General features: G+C 34.3%; 1 protein-coding gene across 2 annotated transcripts in view; it reads right to left on the bottom strand.

Moving 5' to 3' along the window:
- Positions 1-19,241, bottom strand: part of tyw1 (tRNA-yW synthesizing protein 1 homolog (S. cerevisiae)) — a 124,036-nt gene that overhangs the window by 91,000 nt on the left and 13,795 nt on the right. For both annotated transcript variants that reach the window (XM_056473438.1, XM_056473439.1), the window contains exons 5-7: positions 17,589-17,783; positions 17,237-17,515; positions 13,977-14,096 (exon numbers count right to left, since the gene is read on the bottom strand). In XM_056473438.1, the coding sequence (XP_056329413.1) occupies positions 13,977-14,096; positions 17,237-17,515; positions 17,589-17,783 (594 nt within the window). The remainder of the gene's footprint in view (positions 1-13,976; positions 14,097-17,236; positions 17,516-17,588; positions 17,784-19,241) is intronic.

Below are 19,241 nucleotides of genomic sequence, written 5' to 3'. Positions count from 1 at the left end.
GGAATGTGAAGAGACTTTTAACCAACACAACAAAAAAAATACAATCACCTACTGCAACTATTTTAGTCCACTAGAATCTGCTTAGTATTTAATATACTGAAAAACAATTTTATGGATTTCTTTTAATGAAAAATAACAGTGGCATAGCATAAACTTTAGAGGGGTTGAAGCTTAGAAATGGATCAATATTAATAGTTTTTATCAGAATTGTAAAATATATTTCTACACTGATATTTTTGACCTCTAAGAACTTGTAAGTTGTAAAAATGTTACAATCTTAATGTTTGTAATTTAAAAAAAAAATACATTTTAAGATTATACCAGCAATTATGTTTTTTTTGGGGGGTGGGGGGGGTGTAATGCTGGAAGTACAACTGTTCTCCATTGAAATAGACAAATAATATATATACTTAGAGGGTGTTGAAATTTAATTATTATAATTTGGTCTCATTTAGAGGAGCCTCAAGAACTGTGAAAACATACTTTTATATTTTTCTGAAACTTGGAACATTCGGGTGTGAAGAGGTTAAACACACACAAGGAATAATGAACTTACTGTAGTAATGTGCATAACCCCGCATGGTAATTCAAATCTATAAAACTCATTTATTTTTTTTTTACTCGATGTACTGAAACTAATAGAAACAAAATAAAACAAGATTATAAATTTACATAAAAAATACATCGAAAGACTTAACTCGAACATATACTGCAAAGTCCTTTGACACCAAAACGTACTGTTCCTTAAAGACACAACATTTGGATAGACAAACAAGGTTTTCATTCATTAAAGTATCACATGAAATACTTAAAAACTCCACATAGCTTAATTTCAACTGACTCAATAAATCAAGGCTAGGAAACAGATGCTGCTTTAAAAACGCTGGCACCAACGTGAGGGTTTAAACCGAAACGACACTTTCATCCATATGGCTGTGATGAGTTGCACTGATGAAGCTCTTGGAAGGCCATCACTGACCTTCAGCACTGAACTGCTCTTATGCGAACAGACTCCAATAAACTTTACTGCCATTCCAGGCTGCACATGTGCCAATACATACAGTCAGCTGGAATTCAAGCCTGACTTATAGATCCTGCTTCTTCTTTCCTAAATGTTAACATTCCATATATATTCCTGAGTACATATTATGAATTATGGAGGTACTTGCCATGGTTAAAAGGTCAGAGAGACTCTTGCTTTCAGATTTAGATGCTATGAGTCAAAGGTACAGTGACGTACAGTATACAACAGAATATTCAGGCAAACTTAACAACCAGCGCGTCAGAGGAACCAAACCAGGCTAAACTGTTTCAAACATTTATGTAAAAAGTCTAAAGTGATCAGATAACTAATAACAAAAAGTTAATTTGCTTAGTTAACTATTTTAGTCCACTAGCATTTGCTTAGTATTTAATAATGAAAACTATTGTATTGATTTCCTTTCATAAAAACAACAGAAGCATAATATAAACTCTAAATTAAAGGGTTAAAAACTTAAAAATGAATACATTTTTATATACGATACGATATACAACACTAATATTTTTGATCTCTAAGAATATATACCTTTTTTAAACTGACAAGGATTAAAGGGGCAAAATCTTCATTTTATTAATATCAATTATTAATAGTAAAGAAATATATTTATATACTAATATTTTTGATCTTTAAGAACTTACAACATGGCTGCAACATTACAACAGATTATTCAGGCATCTGGAATCTGGACTTCATAAGGTCACTTTGATCAAGACAGAACATTAAGTGAAGGATCTATAAGAAATGTGAAATATTGAAGACCTAAGATTGTAGAAAAAATATGTACGAATTACTAAAAACCTCACAAGTTTATCAAAGTAAGGCATAATTTGTGCTTTTACTAGACTCAAATGTGGAACTGCACCTCAAAACCAGTCATAATGGTACATTTTTTAGATTGTTGCATAATATGAAAACTGAATATAGAAGCTTCTCTTTTATTTTACATTTTTAGGATATGGTCATATATAGCCAAGATTAAATTTGAAAATCTGAGGATTAAAAAAAATTAAAAAATTATGAATATGAATAGAGAACATTACATTTAAAGTTGTCTAAATAAATTGCTTAGCAAAATAAAGTTTTGATATAATACAGTAGGGCATTTACCAAATATTCTTTATAGATCATGACCTTGAACAAAAAATTCTAATGATTTTGGCTTAAATAAATATAAAAGAGCTCAATAAATTTTTAGCCTTACAATGTATTGTTGGCTTTTGCCCAAATATACCTGTGCAACAAGAATATATTTTGGTCGAGGTTCACATATTTCAAAAATACTTCCAAAACAAATATAGTATTAATAATTAGCTCATTTAGCATTAGCAAATACCAAAAATGGTACAATTATTTTTGCTTATGTAGACTTAACAAAACCAAAATTATAAAATAAAACAAAACAAAAAAAACTAAATAAAAAGAAGAAACATCATTAAAAGCACAACAAAGCAATCAAATCAAACCAAAAGTCAAACATAGGAAACAGATACCATACAAAAAAGTATGAAAGAATACACCAATAACATGTTTTACTCATGCACTTGTTTACAAATAAAAGATAATTATATAAAATAACTAAACCTAATCTTAACCATACAGCCCCATAGTAAGTCCAAGAAGCTTATTAATTAATACAATAATACCCAGAATGGGAATGGGTGGAAGTATATAAAAAAAAATAATAATTATATAAATAAATAAATAAAAAATGAATGGGAGACGAAAAAAGTCATATTGTGACTGATAGGACATATTTTTATGTGTTTGATATTCATATTTTTTATGATGTTTTGTGTTATCTCGCAAAGATGTTTTTCCACAAACACTTTCTGTTTTTGCCAGGATTTTCCTGTATTTTACCATTCTATCCCACTATTATCCTATCATTAAGTATTTTTCCATATTTCTGATATACATTTATGCGCTCTGTATGATAAACTGATCCCAGATCAGCTTCTGTAGACACAAAAAAACATTATGGTTGACATGTATGAAGTGAACAGGAAGTGTTTGAGGAAAAATTGTTAAGCGAGAGAATGCAAAAACATGAAAAAAACATATTTTCCTATCAATCAGTTTTTTTTCTCCCACCCAGTTTACCACCATCACTTCTCTTCAGGGTCTCCGTAGTGTGGAAATTGCCAAAAGGGTCATTTTGAGAATATGGAAAACCGAATCTGTGCCTAACTTTGGTATGTGAGGTAAAGATCTTGTAAACATTGGAGAGGTTGCGATATATCAATAATGATAAATTGGAGATCTCTGATAAAACATGGGGACAGATATTAGAACAACTTTAATGCATTGAAAGAAATGCAAGCGTAACCAGTGACCCCTGTTAATAACGGTCATTAAAGTTTGAGTGTAACTGATATTCACTATTTATAATCTATAATGTTTTATTAACGTGCCCAATCTATTATTTGACAATAAAACTAGTCAGGATAATGTGTTTTTTGATAATATAAGAACAATGTTATTTTTTATTTCTTTTATTTATGCATTACCACCTGATCAGCCAAATTAAATTTTGTTTTCAAGTTGTCCCTTTACTATCATAGGATAGTATTTTTATGTATTGTATTTTATATTTATTATTATTGTATTGTATTGTTTTTTCTATATTTTGTTGTAGTTTTGTAAAATGCAAAAAACACACAAACAAATGGTTTAAAAAGTAAATAAATCAAATAATTAATATTAAGATCATTGACACAAAGAACTGTGATGCTCATGGTTACCCAGGTCCTTTTTTGATCATCCGCTCCCTACACATTCCTGTCAACACTCTCCAACAAATGTAAAAACCCCATAAAATATTAAAATAAAGACAAATATGCAATCTCATGCATATTATGCATTATCTTTTTCAGATGAAGTTTCCTACAAGTTGAACAACTATACATTGATTCACGCTCTTGAACCAAACTTTAAAGGTCCCTCAAAATCCATGCTGAGGGAGAGCGAAAACTCACTGTTTGAGCTTCTGTGACTTTGTTTGCTCGTTCCGGAGAACACAATGTCCTATGAGCAAAATCAAACAAGAAGAGCGAGTGGAAACGGCACCAGGTGGGTTTGGACTGGCAAGCAGACATTATGCCCTTTCGCAGCGAGATCTGTCGTGAAACCGCCACACACAACCAAGAGTCGACTAGGCTGCAATCTGTCACCCAACATTCATCTGGCCGATTTGGTCCCTACTGCAGCGCCGGCTCTCCGTCAGACTGACAGAAGCGGAGCAGCTCTCTTCTGCTGGAAGTGCTCCATTTCCCACAAACCACCCAGGCGAGTGACAGCGCTGATGCCGGCAGAGGCTCCGCAGAGTTCAGTCTGAGCGCTTGATGCATTCAGAGTGACAAGCAGCCAAAATGAAGACAAGACCCAAAGCAGCCTACGAGGAATACGAGACAATGCCAGCGCAGGAGTGGATATCTCTGTTTCCACCTTGCGAACACTGCGCAGTCAATACAGCCTCAAACTAAACATGCACTAAAAGCATCTGTGACATTAAAACTACTTTAAAACAAGCTGTGAGTTGAGGTGCTTTTAGTTTAATCGGCGCTTAGGGTGCTTAAGTTGTTTTTAATCTACAGAGACTTTGAAGACTGCAGGTTCAGCACATGAGAATTCCAACACTGGAACAAATGTATAAATCGTCACTTTAGAGTTGTATGGTTCTATCTGACATTTTTTGTTAAAATTGAGTTATTCACGTTCTTATTAAATGACAACTTATTTACGTGATGTTATGCTTTTTTATGAGTTGTTTACATTAAAACCTTTTATTTAAAAAGTAAAAAAGGTTTTATCTACAAAGTCAAACTTTAGCTTGGCTCTATAGGATTCTCTCTCTCTCTATATACATATATATAGTCAGTGAAACATTTTCAGTGTTTATTAAACTCATTTGCTCATAGTCTTTAAATTTGATATTAAGCCTTGAAGGGCAAATTAATAATTTAATTCATGGGGCATATAATTCAATAAATATAATTCAATAAAGCATATAGTTCTTATTAACATGTTAATTACTTAAAATTAACATCTGCACTGGACAAAATTTAGCACAGCCTTGTATGACTTATTTGAACAAGAATAAATATTCATACTAAAACATTAAATGTTATATAAAGCAAATGTGTAACTCAAATATCAACATATTGCTACAACACTACTTTTTATTTTTTTTATTAAATTAATATGCAGACTGATTGTATTTCTAGAAAAGTAATGGTTGAATTAATGATCTGATACATAGAACTTTATAATTCCAAGCAGAAAATGACTTTTTAGAATGAGAAGGTTCTATCTGCATTTGCCCTCTTTGTTTTACCCCAATTTGCAAACTTAAGAGAATTTCGATAATTTACATTTAAAGTGTCTTCAGGGTTTTTGTCATGTTAATGTATGAAAGAGAACTGTTACACACATATTGTTTGCAATAAGGAATGCAAAAACAATACCTCAAAATCATTTAGAACGCAGATAGAACCTTATAATTCTAAGGCGACAAAATGTGTGTAAAAAAAGAAGAACAATTTTTGAAAAAACATTGATTTCAAATATTAATGTTATTATACATAATAATTACAAATGCAAAAAAGCCCTCAATTCGAAACACAATCTGAACACAATGCACATTTTTTTAAATCCTGAACACAACAAAAAAGAAAAAGAAACAGTAACATGTTTTACTGTGCTACAGGCACTTGTTAAAAAAAAAACGATGCATAATAAACCTAATGCAATAACCAAACCAAATTTTAACCCTAGCCGCACAAGAACAAGTTTAATTAAATAATTTAAATAATACCCAGAACTTGATGTGCAATAAAAGAACGCCATAAACTGAAGCAAAATTTAAAATAAATAAAACAACTAAATTAAAACTAAGAACCAAAATCAACAACAACAAAACCATTAACAAATGTGCAAGCAAACTACAGACAAATATCCAAAGATCCAAACAAGGAGGATTTTAGGAGAATCCACAGTTTTACCACTTGGTATGGAACAATTCTAGAGCCTAGATTAATACATTTAAAAAAACAATAAAAAAAATAACTGTTCAATATTGTAAAAATGTGAATAATAATAAATACGATACAGTTATTACATGTGTATATACACCAGTTATTCTCATTATTTCCTTCCAATAAAACTCCATATTTGATAGAATTTCATATAAAACTTACTGCAAATGTACTTAGTAATACAATTTTGTATGCTCTAGGATTACATCTGATGTCTGATTGATCTTTGTTGATTTATTTAAGCATCAAGTGTGTGTGTGCGTGTGCGCGTGTGTTTTTGGCACCTCTTATGGGGAAAACTACAGATTTTTTCATGCATTTCGTTTTACCACCTGCATCACTGATTTCATTCATTCTCATTTCATTAGCAGTGTGTGGACAGGTCTACGTTTAGATTTAACAACGTTAATTCTAGAAATTTTTTACCTACAGTAGAGCCAAAGTAACCAAAAAAGTAAGTCAATTCCAACAAGCAATACTAAAAACAGCACATACATACGTTACATACTTCAAAATAATCAATGAATAGCACAGCGCTCGCCTGTACACATCAAACTGGGATAAAACCAATTATTTTCAATTGCACTCAATACACTTAAGGTAATTTACAATTACTTATAAGATACAGTATCAGAAATGCACACCTATTTTTGAACCAGAACACTAAAGCAGTGCACAGTATACAGTAAAGCAGGTCAGGCATCTGCATCAGTAAAGCCAACATACAATACACCTCTGATGCCACCTGGAGCCAGAGCAGAGCAACTGTAAAAATGCAAAACCCACAGCTTCACAAACTAGACGCTCTGCATTCCATGATAGGAGTCGTTTTTCCAGTGCCATTAATAAGTATGTTATACACTATTATGTTAAACATGCATTATTACATTATAATAATAAATATGACTTATGCATGTATCTAATTAGGTCTTGCAAATTCCCCAACAGAAAGTGGTATGCTTAGAAATGTACATAGTAGGAACTCTTTCAAACACTATTCAGTGACCTTACATGACACAAAAAGTATTAATTGTTGTTAAATTAAGCAAAGAGCACAGCAAATGAGAGAGTGACTGACAGATGCATCTAGACTATTTCAAAGTCAAAGGTGGAAAATGAGATGACAGCAAAACAATGATGAAATGTAAACTCAAGGGCTAAACTAACCAGTTAAGCTGGATCGGCAAAAAGGATGTCAGTGGCACTGCGTTTGCTGGCTCTAATGGTTATAGATGTTTGTCCTTATACAACACAAGTCAGTCAAAAGTTGAAGAGTTTTAGCTAAAGGTGCAAAATTAAGTATTAAGAGGCGCACCTAATAATTAGTAAAGCAAAAATGACTGATTGTAATCTTGATCGGTCTCACACACTCACACAAAAATAATGGCATTGAGACAACCTGATTGGCTAATGACAGTTTTTTGGGGGAAAGGATATCTGGATGTTTTTGCAAATACATATGGTGATGTTAATGGCAGAAATCACCTCTAAATCTCACGGGTTGACATCAAGGCAAGAAAACTGTATTAAATTTGATCAAATATTAATATTTATCCAGTCACTTCAATCTAGAGGTAAACTTAAAATATTATAAACTGTTACCCACAAAAATGTGCATGTAAACTATACATATGTCTACAAAAACAACTTCCGGCAGCTAGCTCTCTGCAACTCTCACATGGTCGCCCACTGAAGGCAAGCAGGGCTACGCCTGGTCAGTACCTGGATGGGAGACCACATGGCAAAGCTAGGTTGCTGCCGGAAGTGGTGATAGTGAGGCCAGCAGGAGCCCTCAACCTGCGGTCTCTGTGGGTCCTAACGCCCCAGTATATTGAAGGGAACTCTATTCTGCTCAGTGAGCGCTGTCTTACAGATGAGATGTTAAACCAAGATCTTGACTCTCTGTGGTCATTGAAAATCCCAGGATGTCCTAGGAAAAAGAGTAGGGGTTTAACCCCGGCATCCTGGCCAAATTTTCCCTCTGTCCATCATGGCCTCCTAACTATCCCCATATCATAATCGGTTCATTTCTCGGCCTCCTCTCCACCAATCAGCTGGTATGTGTGTGCGGTCTGGCGTCATCCAGGTGAATGCTGCACACTGGTGGTGGATGAGGAGATTCCCCCTCATTGTGTAAAGTGCTTTGAGTGTCTAGAAAAGCGCTATATAAATGTAAGGAATTATTATTATTATAACCTATTACAAGGTGTGGCTTAATATAAGTAGTGTCTAATACTGCTCTTGATTTATTAAATTATTAATGATGTCAGTCATTGTTGTTAATCTAGCGAAAATAATACAGAATCTCTTTAATCTATAATTTCAGCACATTTTGTTAATAATTATTGAAGTTCACATAATTCAGTGAATGCGTGATGCCAAGTAACAAAACCCCAGCACTTTTAGCAGTAACCAACTTAAACAACTCTGATTATCTATTAATTTATTTTGATGAGCCAAATTTATTAGTCTACGTCTAGCAGGGTAACGAATCACAAATCTAATTGTTTCAAATCACATTCGGGTTAAGTCATGGATCTGACCATTTTTAGATCAACAAAAAGGGAAGGAGACAAATGTAATTTGCTTTTTAACAAACATAACTTAGAAGCTGTAGTTTTAATAAAAATAAAATAAAGAAGTAACCAGCTGAATAAAAATAAACTGTGAAAAATGATATTCGCTACTTTTGCTGATAATGCTAAATGTATAAATTTAACATTATAATTTGCCCAACACATCGAATTTATTTTTAGACTCATTTTCAATTAATGATTTATTAACTCGCTCATAAAAACTTCATGTTTCATTACTATGTATAATTTTGAAGAATTATCCAGTGACACATTTTTGATGGCTGGTTGTCACCTATTGGTTAAACTATGAAATTGCTACAACTTTCAATTTTGAGCATCAAGTTACATTAAATGGTGATTTCAATCTTTACCATAACCATCAGTGTTTATATCTGAACTATTAACTGCTATCCCATTGTTTCTGTGTTCGTTGACTGTTTGTAACTTTAACTAACTAAAAAAAATGTATAAACAATCTCTTTCCAGGTCAAAAGCAGATTTGAATGCCATTCAGAAAGATTATTAAACATGCAAACCATCATCATTTATAATTTTGGTTGCATGGGTGTTCGAATTGAGAGCCTGATCTTTTAACGATTAATAGTGAAGCTATACACTGAATGCATTAACGCAGGCTAAACAACTAGTGACGGAAAACAACTTTAATAACCTAAGAAAGCATTTATAGGTGCCACCACAACTTCTCTCATCTTTATATTTTACAGGAAAACCAAAAGGCCTTCACATGTGTGATTTGAATAATGCAAGAGGCGATCTCTCAGCGATCATTCCAAATTTAGGGTTAATCTAAAAGTAAAAAGAAGGTATTAATGTGTGTGTGCGCGCGAGTCATGTGCGTGCTGAACTGTGGGTTGTGATCAAACAGCCCAGGTTCCAGCTTATGCTAAAACCCATCTGATGGGCCAAGGTATGCAATGCCCAAAGATTTTTTGCTCAAGTTAAGGGCATTAAAAAATGTATAAACTATCATGGCTCCAAGAAAGGTTTTTGTATACAATGTTTATGCTTTGTGGCAGGTATTAATGTAATAAGCAGGATTAAAAGGTTGTTTTGCAGAATAAAGCCCTTTGATCTTATACAACATCCCTTTACTTCGTGTTGGGCTACCAATAAGCCTGCCGGGTTTTATTCTCTGAACACAACTGCCTGGATATACTTTATCCTTTACATAATCAGTAGGTATAAATAATAATTCTTTTGAACCCCAAAATAAAAACGTAGGTAGATTTTTCAGATGAATCATCTGTTGAACTGCATCCCAATCATCACAAATACTGCAGAAGACCTATTGGAACCCACATGAACCCAAGATTCTCCAAGAAATCAGTCAAGTTTGGTGAAGGAAAAATCATGGTTTGGGGTTACATTCAGTATGTGGCGTGCAAGAGATCTGCAGAGTGGATGGCAACATCAACAGCCTGAGGTATCACAACATTTGTGCTATCCATTACATTACAAACCACAGGAGAGGGCAAATTCTTCAGCAGGATAGCGCTCCTTCTCATATTTCAGCCTCTACATCAAAGTTCCTGAAAGCAAAGAAGGCAAACATGCTCCAGGATTGGCCAGCCCAGTCACCAGACATGAACATTATTGAGCATGTCTGGGGTAAGATGAAGGAGGCATTGAAGATGAACCCAAAAAATATTGATGAACTCTGGGAGTTCTGTAAGAATACTTTCTTTGCCATTCCAGATGACTTTATTAATAAGTATTTGAGTCATTGACAAGACTCTTGTCAGGTAGTGTAGGCGTGACAGAGCATTAAAAGCTCAACCCTGTAAAAAAGTAGAACTTTGCAAAATGTGTTTCCATAGGCCTGCATTTCCCTGTGATCTCCTTGCACTACATTAATGCAAAGAACTTATAGCCCTTTTAAATAAATCAATAACGCTATTAAATCCATCCTGGTTTTTTATAGCCGAATTTGATCTCTCCTGTAATTATCTTCCATTTAATTCATATCTCCAGGGATATCGTTTGATCAAAACATCCCAATCAACTGACTCACCCAATCCTAAAAGCATCCATAAAGTTGGATGGCTGTTACTGGATGAAATGGGGTTGTGGATAGGATGCGAGGGAGTGCGTTTGCATGGGAAGATTTGTCCGCTTGTGTCTCATGAATCACTCCTGCGCACATGCCTGTGGAGTGGGCGTCAGTGATCACAGTTCACGGTTACGCAAGTCCTCGCAGCGCCTGCCGGAGCTGCTGTCTGCTGTAGCAAACCATCTGCCACTCAGTCTCCTTCAATGGAGCCACTGCCGGTGTCTCTCCAGCACTTGGTCCTCTTAAAGGAATAGTTCACTCAACTCGGTCATTATTTACTCACCATTACCTTGCTCCACATCAATTCTGTCATTTTGTCTATTTGTCAAACACAGGTAGAAATTTTTTCTGCAACTTTTGCCATATGATGACAGCTCAGAGACCACATCATGCTCCAAAATTGCCATAAAAGTGGTCTGTGGTCCTCCCTCAAGTCACTCTAACCTTATAATACTTTAAGTTTTCGGAATAAGACATTTTTACAAATCCTGAGATTCATCCAAAGTTGATATTGTCAATGTGGATTAAGCTCTTCAATCAACATAAATTGGTCAGAAATGTTTACATTCATAACCGCGTTCGGGTTTAACCGTCATGCAAAATAATTTTGTTGCCTTCAGTGATTTCTTTAAGATAAATACCAAAAAATAACACAACTGGAACAACTACAGCAGTTGCCATCTTCAATCTTATATAAAGCAAGAGCTTGAGATGACATACAGTATGATAGCTTGTGCAGGTGCTGTAGTGCTGTCCCATTTCTTAGGGGTACATTTTGAAGCTGTTCACCTTCACACTCTGTTTCAAGGGCCAAGGCAAAGGGGTAGGGGTAGAAAAATAGAATTGGGATTGGGCCTTAAGCATCAAATGGACCTAGGGACGCAATGATCAAAACCCAATCTTATATACAGTGCTCAGCATAAAGAAGTACACTTCATTTTTAAAATGAATACTTTCATCCATTTCTCAGTGAATAGGTTATCTATTTTTGTCTAATTAAACAAAACAGATTTATTAAACCGTTATCTTCATTAAAATAATAGGTTGGTCACCAAATACCTTTAGATAGATAGAAAGGATAGAAAGAAAATACTTTTAAATTCAAACAAAATATTGCAAAAAAATACAAACAAAATGTTACATATATATACACATATATCCATATACATATATATACAGTTTTTTTTCCTCTTTTTAAAAAAATTACTTAATATTTTTTCTTAACATATTGATTTGGATTTACTAATTTTTGGACAAGTATCATATTTTATTTGTTAGATTAGCTGCAGATTTGGCAGTAATTACTAATATTAATTAATTAATTAAAGGCATGTTGAAAAATGCAAAGTTATTTCCAAAAATGAACCAGCTTAATTTTAACTTCGTATTTTAGGTGTTATCAGAGGGGTAAACACAAACAAAATTAATCGGAAGAAAAGCAGGAAACATTTGTGTTTATCATATAACATTAATTAGTTCCACACACGTACACGCTGAACAAAAACATCAAATATGATAAACAGAAGATCAACTGCTCTAAGGTTCTGGGTCATCTGCGATTTTGACACTTTTAGATCCAAACGCTGCTTTTGATACCGTAGATCACAACATTTTATTGAAATGACTTGAGTGTGTTGTTGGGGTTCAGGGCCTTGCCTTACAGTGCTTCTCCTCATATCTAAAGGGGAGACCTTTTTCTATAAATATTGGATCTTTTACTTCACCACCTAAACTCAATCATTGTGGTTTTCCACAAGGATCTATTCTTGGCCCTCTATAATTTTATCTTTATATGTTCCCTTTATGCTCAATACTCCGCATACATACCACAAACTATCACTGCTATGCCGATGATCTCCAACTATACTTTCCTATCAAACTAAGAAAAGATTTATCATTAGAATACCTTTTCTTTAGTCTAACCGACATTAAGAACTGGATGACCAATAACTCTCTGCAACTTAATAAAAATAAAACTGAAGTGCTCTTACCAACAATTCAATTAAAACTCAGGACTCCTAAACAACAATCTGCACAATCACGCCAAGAATGTCGGAGTTATTTTTGATCCACTTTTGCAGTTCGACAAGCATGTAAATGCAGTTGTGAAGAGCAGATTTTTACAACTTAGATTGGTGGCAAAAGTTAAACTGTTTCTTTCTAAAAAAAAAAAAAAAAGATCTAGAAATTGTAACTCATGCTTTAATTTCCTCTCGGTTACACTACTGCAACTCTTTGTACATTGGTCTACCACAGTCAACACTCTCTCGTTTACAATTGGTTCAGAATGCAGCCACCAGATTAATAACAGGAACTAAGAAAGGAGATCATATCTCCCCTGTCCTTGCCTCACTGCCTCATTGTACAAATTTGCCCCGGTCTATATCAGTGAACTTAATAGGTCATATACAGCTTGTAGACCGTTAAGGTCCCATGATCAGTTTCTTTTGTCTGTCCCTTGGTATCGCTGCAAATCAAAAAGGGGTCGAACTTCCTGTGTTGCGGCTACAAGAATCTGGAACAGACTCCCTTTGAACATCAGAATTTCTCCATCATTGACTGCTTTAAAATCTAACTTAAAGACTTATTTTTACTCCCTTGCCTTTTAGTGACACATGCATGGTATTTCTTATCTGTATTTTAGTATGACATATATATTTCCTAATATTTTTAATCTAAATTTTATCTTTTATTAAATTATTTTATTTTATTGTAAAGCACTTTGGATCAGCTACGGTTGTGTTAAATTGTGCTCTATAAATAAAGCTTGCCTTGCCTTAGTTAATGTGTGAGTACCACTAAGTTTTGTTCTTACTGAGTTGAGCTCCTATTCACCATTTTTGATGCATGTCTGTGATCAATGTTCTTTGGTAAACAAAAGCCTAAATTAAATCTGTTTCACATGCAAAGTGATCATGACTTGAATAAAAGCATGTATTCGTTTTATAATGCATTTATGAGTTTTTTTATGAACAGGTACTGTTAAGAGGGACAAATTCTTAAAGAGTTTTGTAAAGTTTTATGACAAGCTTCATTTTTTCTATCTGATCCTCTGTCAAAGCTTGTGTCTTTAATTAAATTTTGGTACTAGACGACAATTAACAACTATTGTAAAGAAAAGACATTCAATCATACTATATGTTCCACAAAAAAAAATAACAGGTATTGATGCGTGTGTTCTTTAAAACTCTAGTGAACCGGTTCAGAAAGAGAACAAACCGCAAGTAAACAGTGAAGCTAGTTTGTTTTTTTACCTTGACTTTCTTCATGTGATTCATAACATTTCCGAGGTCCTCCATATCGATGACAGAGCCATGAGACTTCTCCTCTTCAGAAGAGGACTCCGCATCACTGCTGGACTCTATCAGCTCCTCCTGAAAACCAAACCAGAAAATTTTATCTCCTCTTACAGCTGATTCTTTAACAGGAGCATGTTTCAGTGCTCTCAGATATAATCCTGCAAACTCCCCTGAAGTGAACCACAACACAGATTTCATCCATCAGGATTTAGTTTGATCAAAAATGAGATGTTACATTATATTTGTCAAGTGTACTCGATGTGTTGGTTTATTGGCAAATAAACCAATGATGTTTGTGATAGTCTGGTCTCTAGATATGGCTCAGCTCACACAACATGTGAATAGACTGCAAAAAAAAAATGCAAGCCTGATTGCAACTTTCGAAAACAAGACCAAATATGGCTTATGATGTCGAAGTTACAAATTAGATAAATTAGTCCAAATTTTTAAAGTGGTCCTTTTATGCTAAGCTCTTTGTGAATGTAAAAAGACTATATATGAAAGATTAAAAATCCTAAATGGAGTTCTGAACGAAAAAGCCAATTGCCTGTAATAAGTCATCAGTAATTCTGGCTCTAATTTTTATGCTCCAACCTATGTTGGTTTTGTAACAAATCTGCATAACACCAGCAAGTGAACAACTTCTACTTTTACCCTCAAACACTGTAGCTGTACAGAGGCCTGAACGATTTTGGTTGGTGTTATGTTTAGGAGACATTTGAGTGTATTTTTCACTTTTCATGAACTTCCAAAGGATGAGGACTCACGCTTTTAATGACACAGAAAAAAAAAAAACGACGCCTTTGTTACTGTTCATATCACTGTTTAAAAGTGCTGATAAAAAATCCAGAGCAAATTTCCAGATATATAGTAACAGGCATTTGGTTTCCGACATACTGCATCCTGTAAGTCAGGGGTGTCAAAACTCAGTCCTGGAGGGCCAATGTCCTGCTGAAATTAGCTCCAACTTGCTTCAACACGCCTGCCAGAAAGTTTCTAGAATATCTAGTAAGAGCTTAATCAGCTGGTTCAGGTGTGTATGATTAGGGTTGCAGCTAAACTCAACAGGACACCGGGGCTATTTCTCAAAGGTATTCTTCAGCGATCTTGGTCCTCGTGTAACGTCATCATCAACCGCCAAAGTTCAGTTCTAAAACTCAAGACCACAAGAACAGAGGGCGCGTGAAAGTTCCTGGATGTGTTCTTAATATCGAGGACATGTCGATGCAGACTTGAGCAACGAACTCAAAAGTCATTGCAACTGAATAATGAAGGTGGCAAGTGCAGCATTTTATATATATTATTAAAGTTCAGAAATATAACGCATTTACCTCAGAAGTTTCCCTAAATGAAACAGTCAAAGTAAACAAACAAAAAGTTACCATGAAAATCTTAAGGCATAAACACATTAAGGGTGTTTATTTGCTAAAGTTCGTATTAAAATTAGTTTTATTTGTATTGTGCAAACTATATTTGTAAGGTTTTTGTGCGTGTTATATATACTGAAAAGAGAAAAAAAAAGTCATTGTATAAGTGCTGTAATGTTTAAATAATTTTTCTGTTAAAAATGCGTTAAGGTCATGTGATCATCAGATAGAACACAGTATCTCATTTCTCACAGGACGCCTTCTCTGTTCTTGCGGTCTAACGAGTTCGTTTTTCCGAGGTGAGCTGGCAAGACCGGTCTTCACAAGAACTCAAGTCCGTTCTCTGCATTCTAGGAATTGAGAAACAGCCCAGCTCTCCAGGAGTTTGGACACGCCTGCTGTAAGCATCAGACCAATGACAACAGATCTGGCCATTTAACCAATTAGAGCAGAGAAGGATCTTAGAAAGGCCGGGTTTAAAGAGAGTGAATACTTGACGAGCGATTTCAGACACTTAGAGAAAAAACCTGATGCTGCAGTGTATACTAAGAGCAAATAAAGTGTTTTTAACACTGGAAGGATGTAGACCTACTGCAGGAGACTTTTAAATAGCATAATAGGAGCACTTTAAATAAATATTTTCTGTTTATATCTGTCTGTCTAAAGTTAAGCATGAGCAAATATCATTTGTAAACTGATAGTATTTAATTAGAACTCCCTACAGTTGTATAAAACATTTCAAAATAAACTACTTATGTTTGGATATTAAAATGCAATTTTTATACAATCATGCGCTATGGAGATTTGTAGCCAAGTTAGGTAGTAACAGCCAGTTAAGTCATCATTTGCCTTTCTAGTTAGTGAAAAGTGGGAAAGTTTTGATTTTATGTGTGTTTGAGGTTATTTAACATGATGATTAAAGGAATTAAAGGATTTAAAGAAATTGTTTACCCAAACAGGATTATTTATTAATTTACTCACTCTCAAGTGGTTCAAAACCTTTGAGTTTCTTTTTTCTGTTGAGAAGAACATAAAAACCAGAAGCCATTGACTTTAACTGAAGAAAAGACAAATAAAAGTCAATGGACACCACCTTCCAGGATTCTTCAAAAACAAATATTTATAAAAAAATAGTGTCTGTATGCATATACAGTCCTCAACATTGAGTACACACATTTTAAAAATGATTATTTTGATCCATTTCTCAGTGAATATAGGTCATATATTTTGGTCCATTTAAACAAAATAGATTTATTATACAAATATATTTATTAAAATAATATTTTAGCCACTGAACATCTTTAGAAATAGTAAGCTTATACATTTAAATTCATGCAAAATATAGGAGGGAAATGACAAACTCAAAAATTGTATACATTTTTGGTTACTCTTCTATTTTGCTATTTTTTATTTAATATTTATAATTATATAAAATATATAAAAATATAACATAATTTTGTGTGTACTCATTTTGGACCGTTATAATAAGTTCTTTGGCTTAATTAGCTCCAGATTTTTTTGTATTGTTCAACAGAAGATAGAAACTCAAACAAGTCTGAAACAAGTGGTGAGTGAGTAAATGGCGTAAATAATTTTTTTTGTGTACTATGTCTTTAACGGCAGTAATGTTCCTAAAAAATATCTGAGTAAAAGATATGGGCAGAACATCTAAGAGAATAAAACATCCTCTAAAGTCTGTAATGTCACTCCTGCTGTTCAGATCCCATTGACATGAGTGCACGCACCACAGACTGCAGGGGAACGAGCTGCTCTTCAGGTGTGCAGTGCGAAAACTGTTTCCATGACTACATGTGTTTCAAAAGACATCAGAGAGCAGGACTATCTTGCCTCAGAGTTGTTCTTCTCAGCGAGCGAGTGATTGTCCTCTGCCTCCTCCTTATGTTTCTTCTTATTCTTGCAGCTGGCCTTCTTGCAGTTGCCAGAGCAGGCTTTCTTCTCACCCTTGACCAGGGCCTGCAGTCGGTTCAAGAACTTCCCTTTCCAGGCCTGGAAGTCAGCCTGCACGCTGCCATGACGGCTCTTCACCACATTACAGTCGCCCTCTCCTCTGGTCATGATCCGAGCGGCACTCAGCATCCACAGCCACTTATCTATGCTCTTACTGACCTGAATACAGAAAAGATTTAATGGGCAGCTCATGCAATTGAATAGCATCAAAAACAGATCGAATAAGTCTCACTGTGTTGTAATGGCCAACGTAAACTGAGTTTCCAAGACCAAAGACGGCGTATCTCATTCCCTTCAAGTAGGTTTTCCCATATCGGAAGTCAGTGGATGCTTCCTCGAGCCATTTGCAGAACCATTCAGCGCTCTCGGTGGGCAGTCCATCAGTGTATGTGGCCACCAGAAACACACAGATTATCTTGGATGTGCACTAGAGAAGGAAGACATGAGACGATGGGAGTTAATCTTGAAAAAAATTGTTAGGTCTTATTTCCACAAAAAAAAAACTCTTAAGCAATCAGACTGTTTATATATACATATACAGTTGAAGTCAAAATTATAAGCCCCTTGAATGATTAGCCCCGTTTATTTTTTTCCCTAATTTCTGTTTAACGGAGAGATTTTTTTCAAAACATAATAGTTTTAATAACTAATTTCTTTTATCTTTGCCATGATGACAGTAAATAATATTTGACTAGATATTTGTCAAGACACTTCTATACAGCTTAAAGTGACATTTAAAGACTTAACTAGGTTAATCAGGTTAACTAGGCAGCTAAGGGTAATTGGGCAAGTTATTGTGTAACGATGGTTTGTTCTGTAAACTATTGAAAAAAAAAAAGCTTAAAAGAGCTAAATATTTTGACCTTAAAATGGTTTTTAAAAAATTAAAAACTGCTTTTATTCTAGCCAAAATAAAACAAATAAGACTTTCTCCAGAAGAAACAATATTATCAGACATACTGTAAACATTTCCTTGCTCTGTTAAACGTCATTTGGGAAATATTTAAAAAAAGAAGAAAAAAAATTTAAAGGGGGGCTAATAATTATGACTTCAACAATGGACGGATGGATGGATGGATGGATGGATGGATGGACGGATATATAATTTACAATTAATAGTGTAGTATGCAAGTTTGACACCCAGTGGTTGAACTAGGTATTGCACTCCTCAATAAGGTAAACACAAGAACAGGTTGCCAGATTGACGACCAACAGGAGCGATTCTGACAACTGAGCCTTACGGCCGATTTAAATCATGTTCTATGTAAAAGCAATACCACGTGATAGAGGGAATATTCTCCATTTTAAAAGGAGTTTTTGTTCTAACCAACACTTCGAATTAATTAATTAGAAACTGCTTCTCTTTCTGGTAGCTGAACAACAGAAAACTGATCACCTCAGGTACACCTCATGTGCTTTTAATGTTAAATGTTAATAATGTGAGGTTAATGCCATTTTACATGACATTTATTGCCATACTACTGAAAGCAGCAGCAGATAGTTTCACTTCAGATCTTGAAAATAAAATAAACGGTTTGAAATTACACTTTAAAACTATGACTCAAAACCAACACAGTGATTCAACATGTACATCTAATAATGTTAAAGTAATTATTTGTAATTAAAGCTTAATATGTAGTAATTCGATTATAAACCTTACCATTTCATGAATGAGTGAATATTCTGTATTTCTGAATGACTGTATTTAAATTTCTGTAAATGTTTCGTCTGGTGCAAACAGCCAAATTATCACTGCAAATCTCATCATGTAGCATGTTGTCAGGACACCGGGTTACAATGTATCCTGCTCACCTAATGTTTACGTTATATTTTTATGCTTTAGAAGAGTCAAAAACTTACATACAGCACCTTTAATTTAAAAAAA

The sequence above is a fragment of the Danio aesculapii genome, chromosome 15 (assembly GCF_903798145.1).
Source record: "Danio aesculapii chromosome 15, fDanAes4.1, whole genome shotgun sequence".
Lineage (NCBI taxonomy): Eukaryota > Metazoa > Chordata > Actinopteri > Cypriniformes > Danionidae > Danio > Danio aesculapii.
The sequence above is the reverse complement of the archived record's forward strand: the minus strand, read 5'-3'. Positions and strand labels throughout refer to the sequence as shown.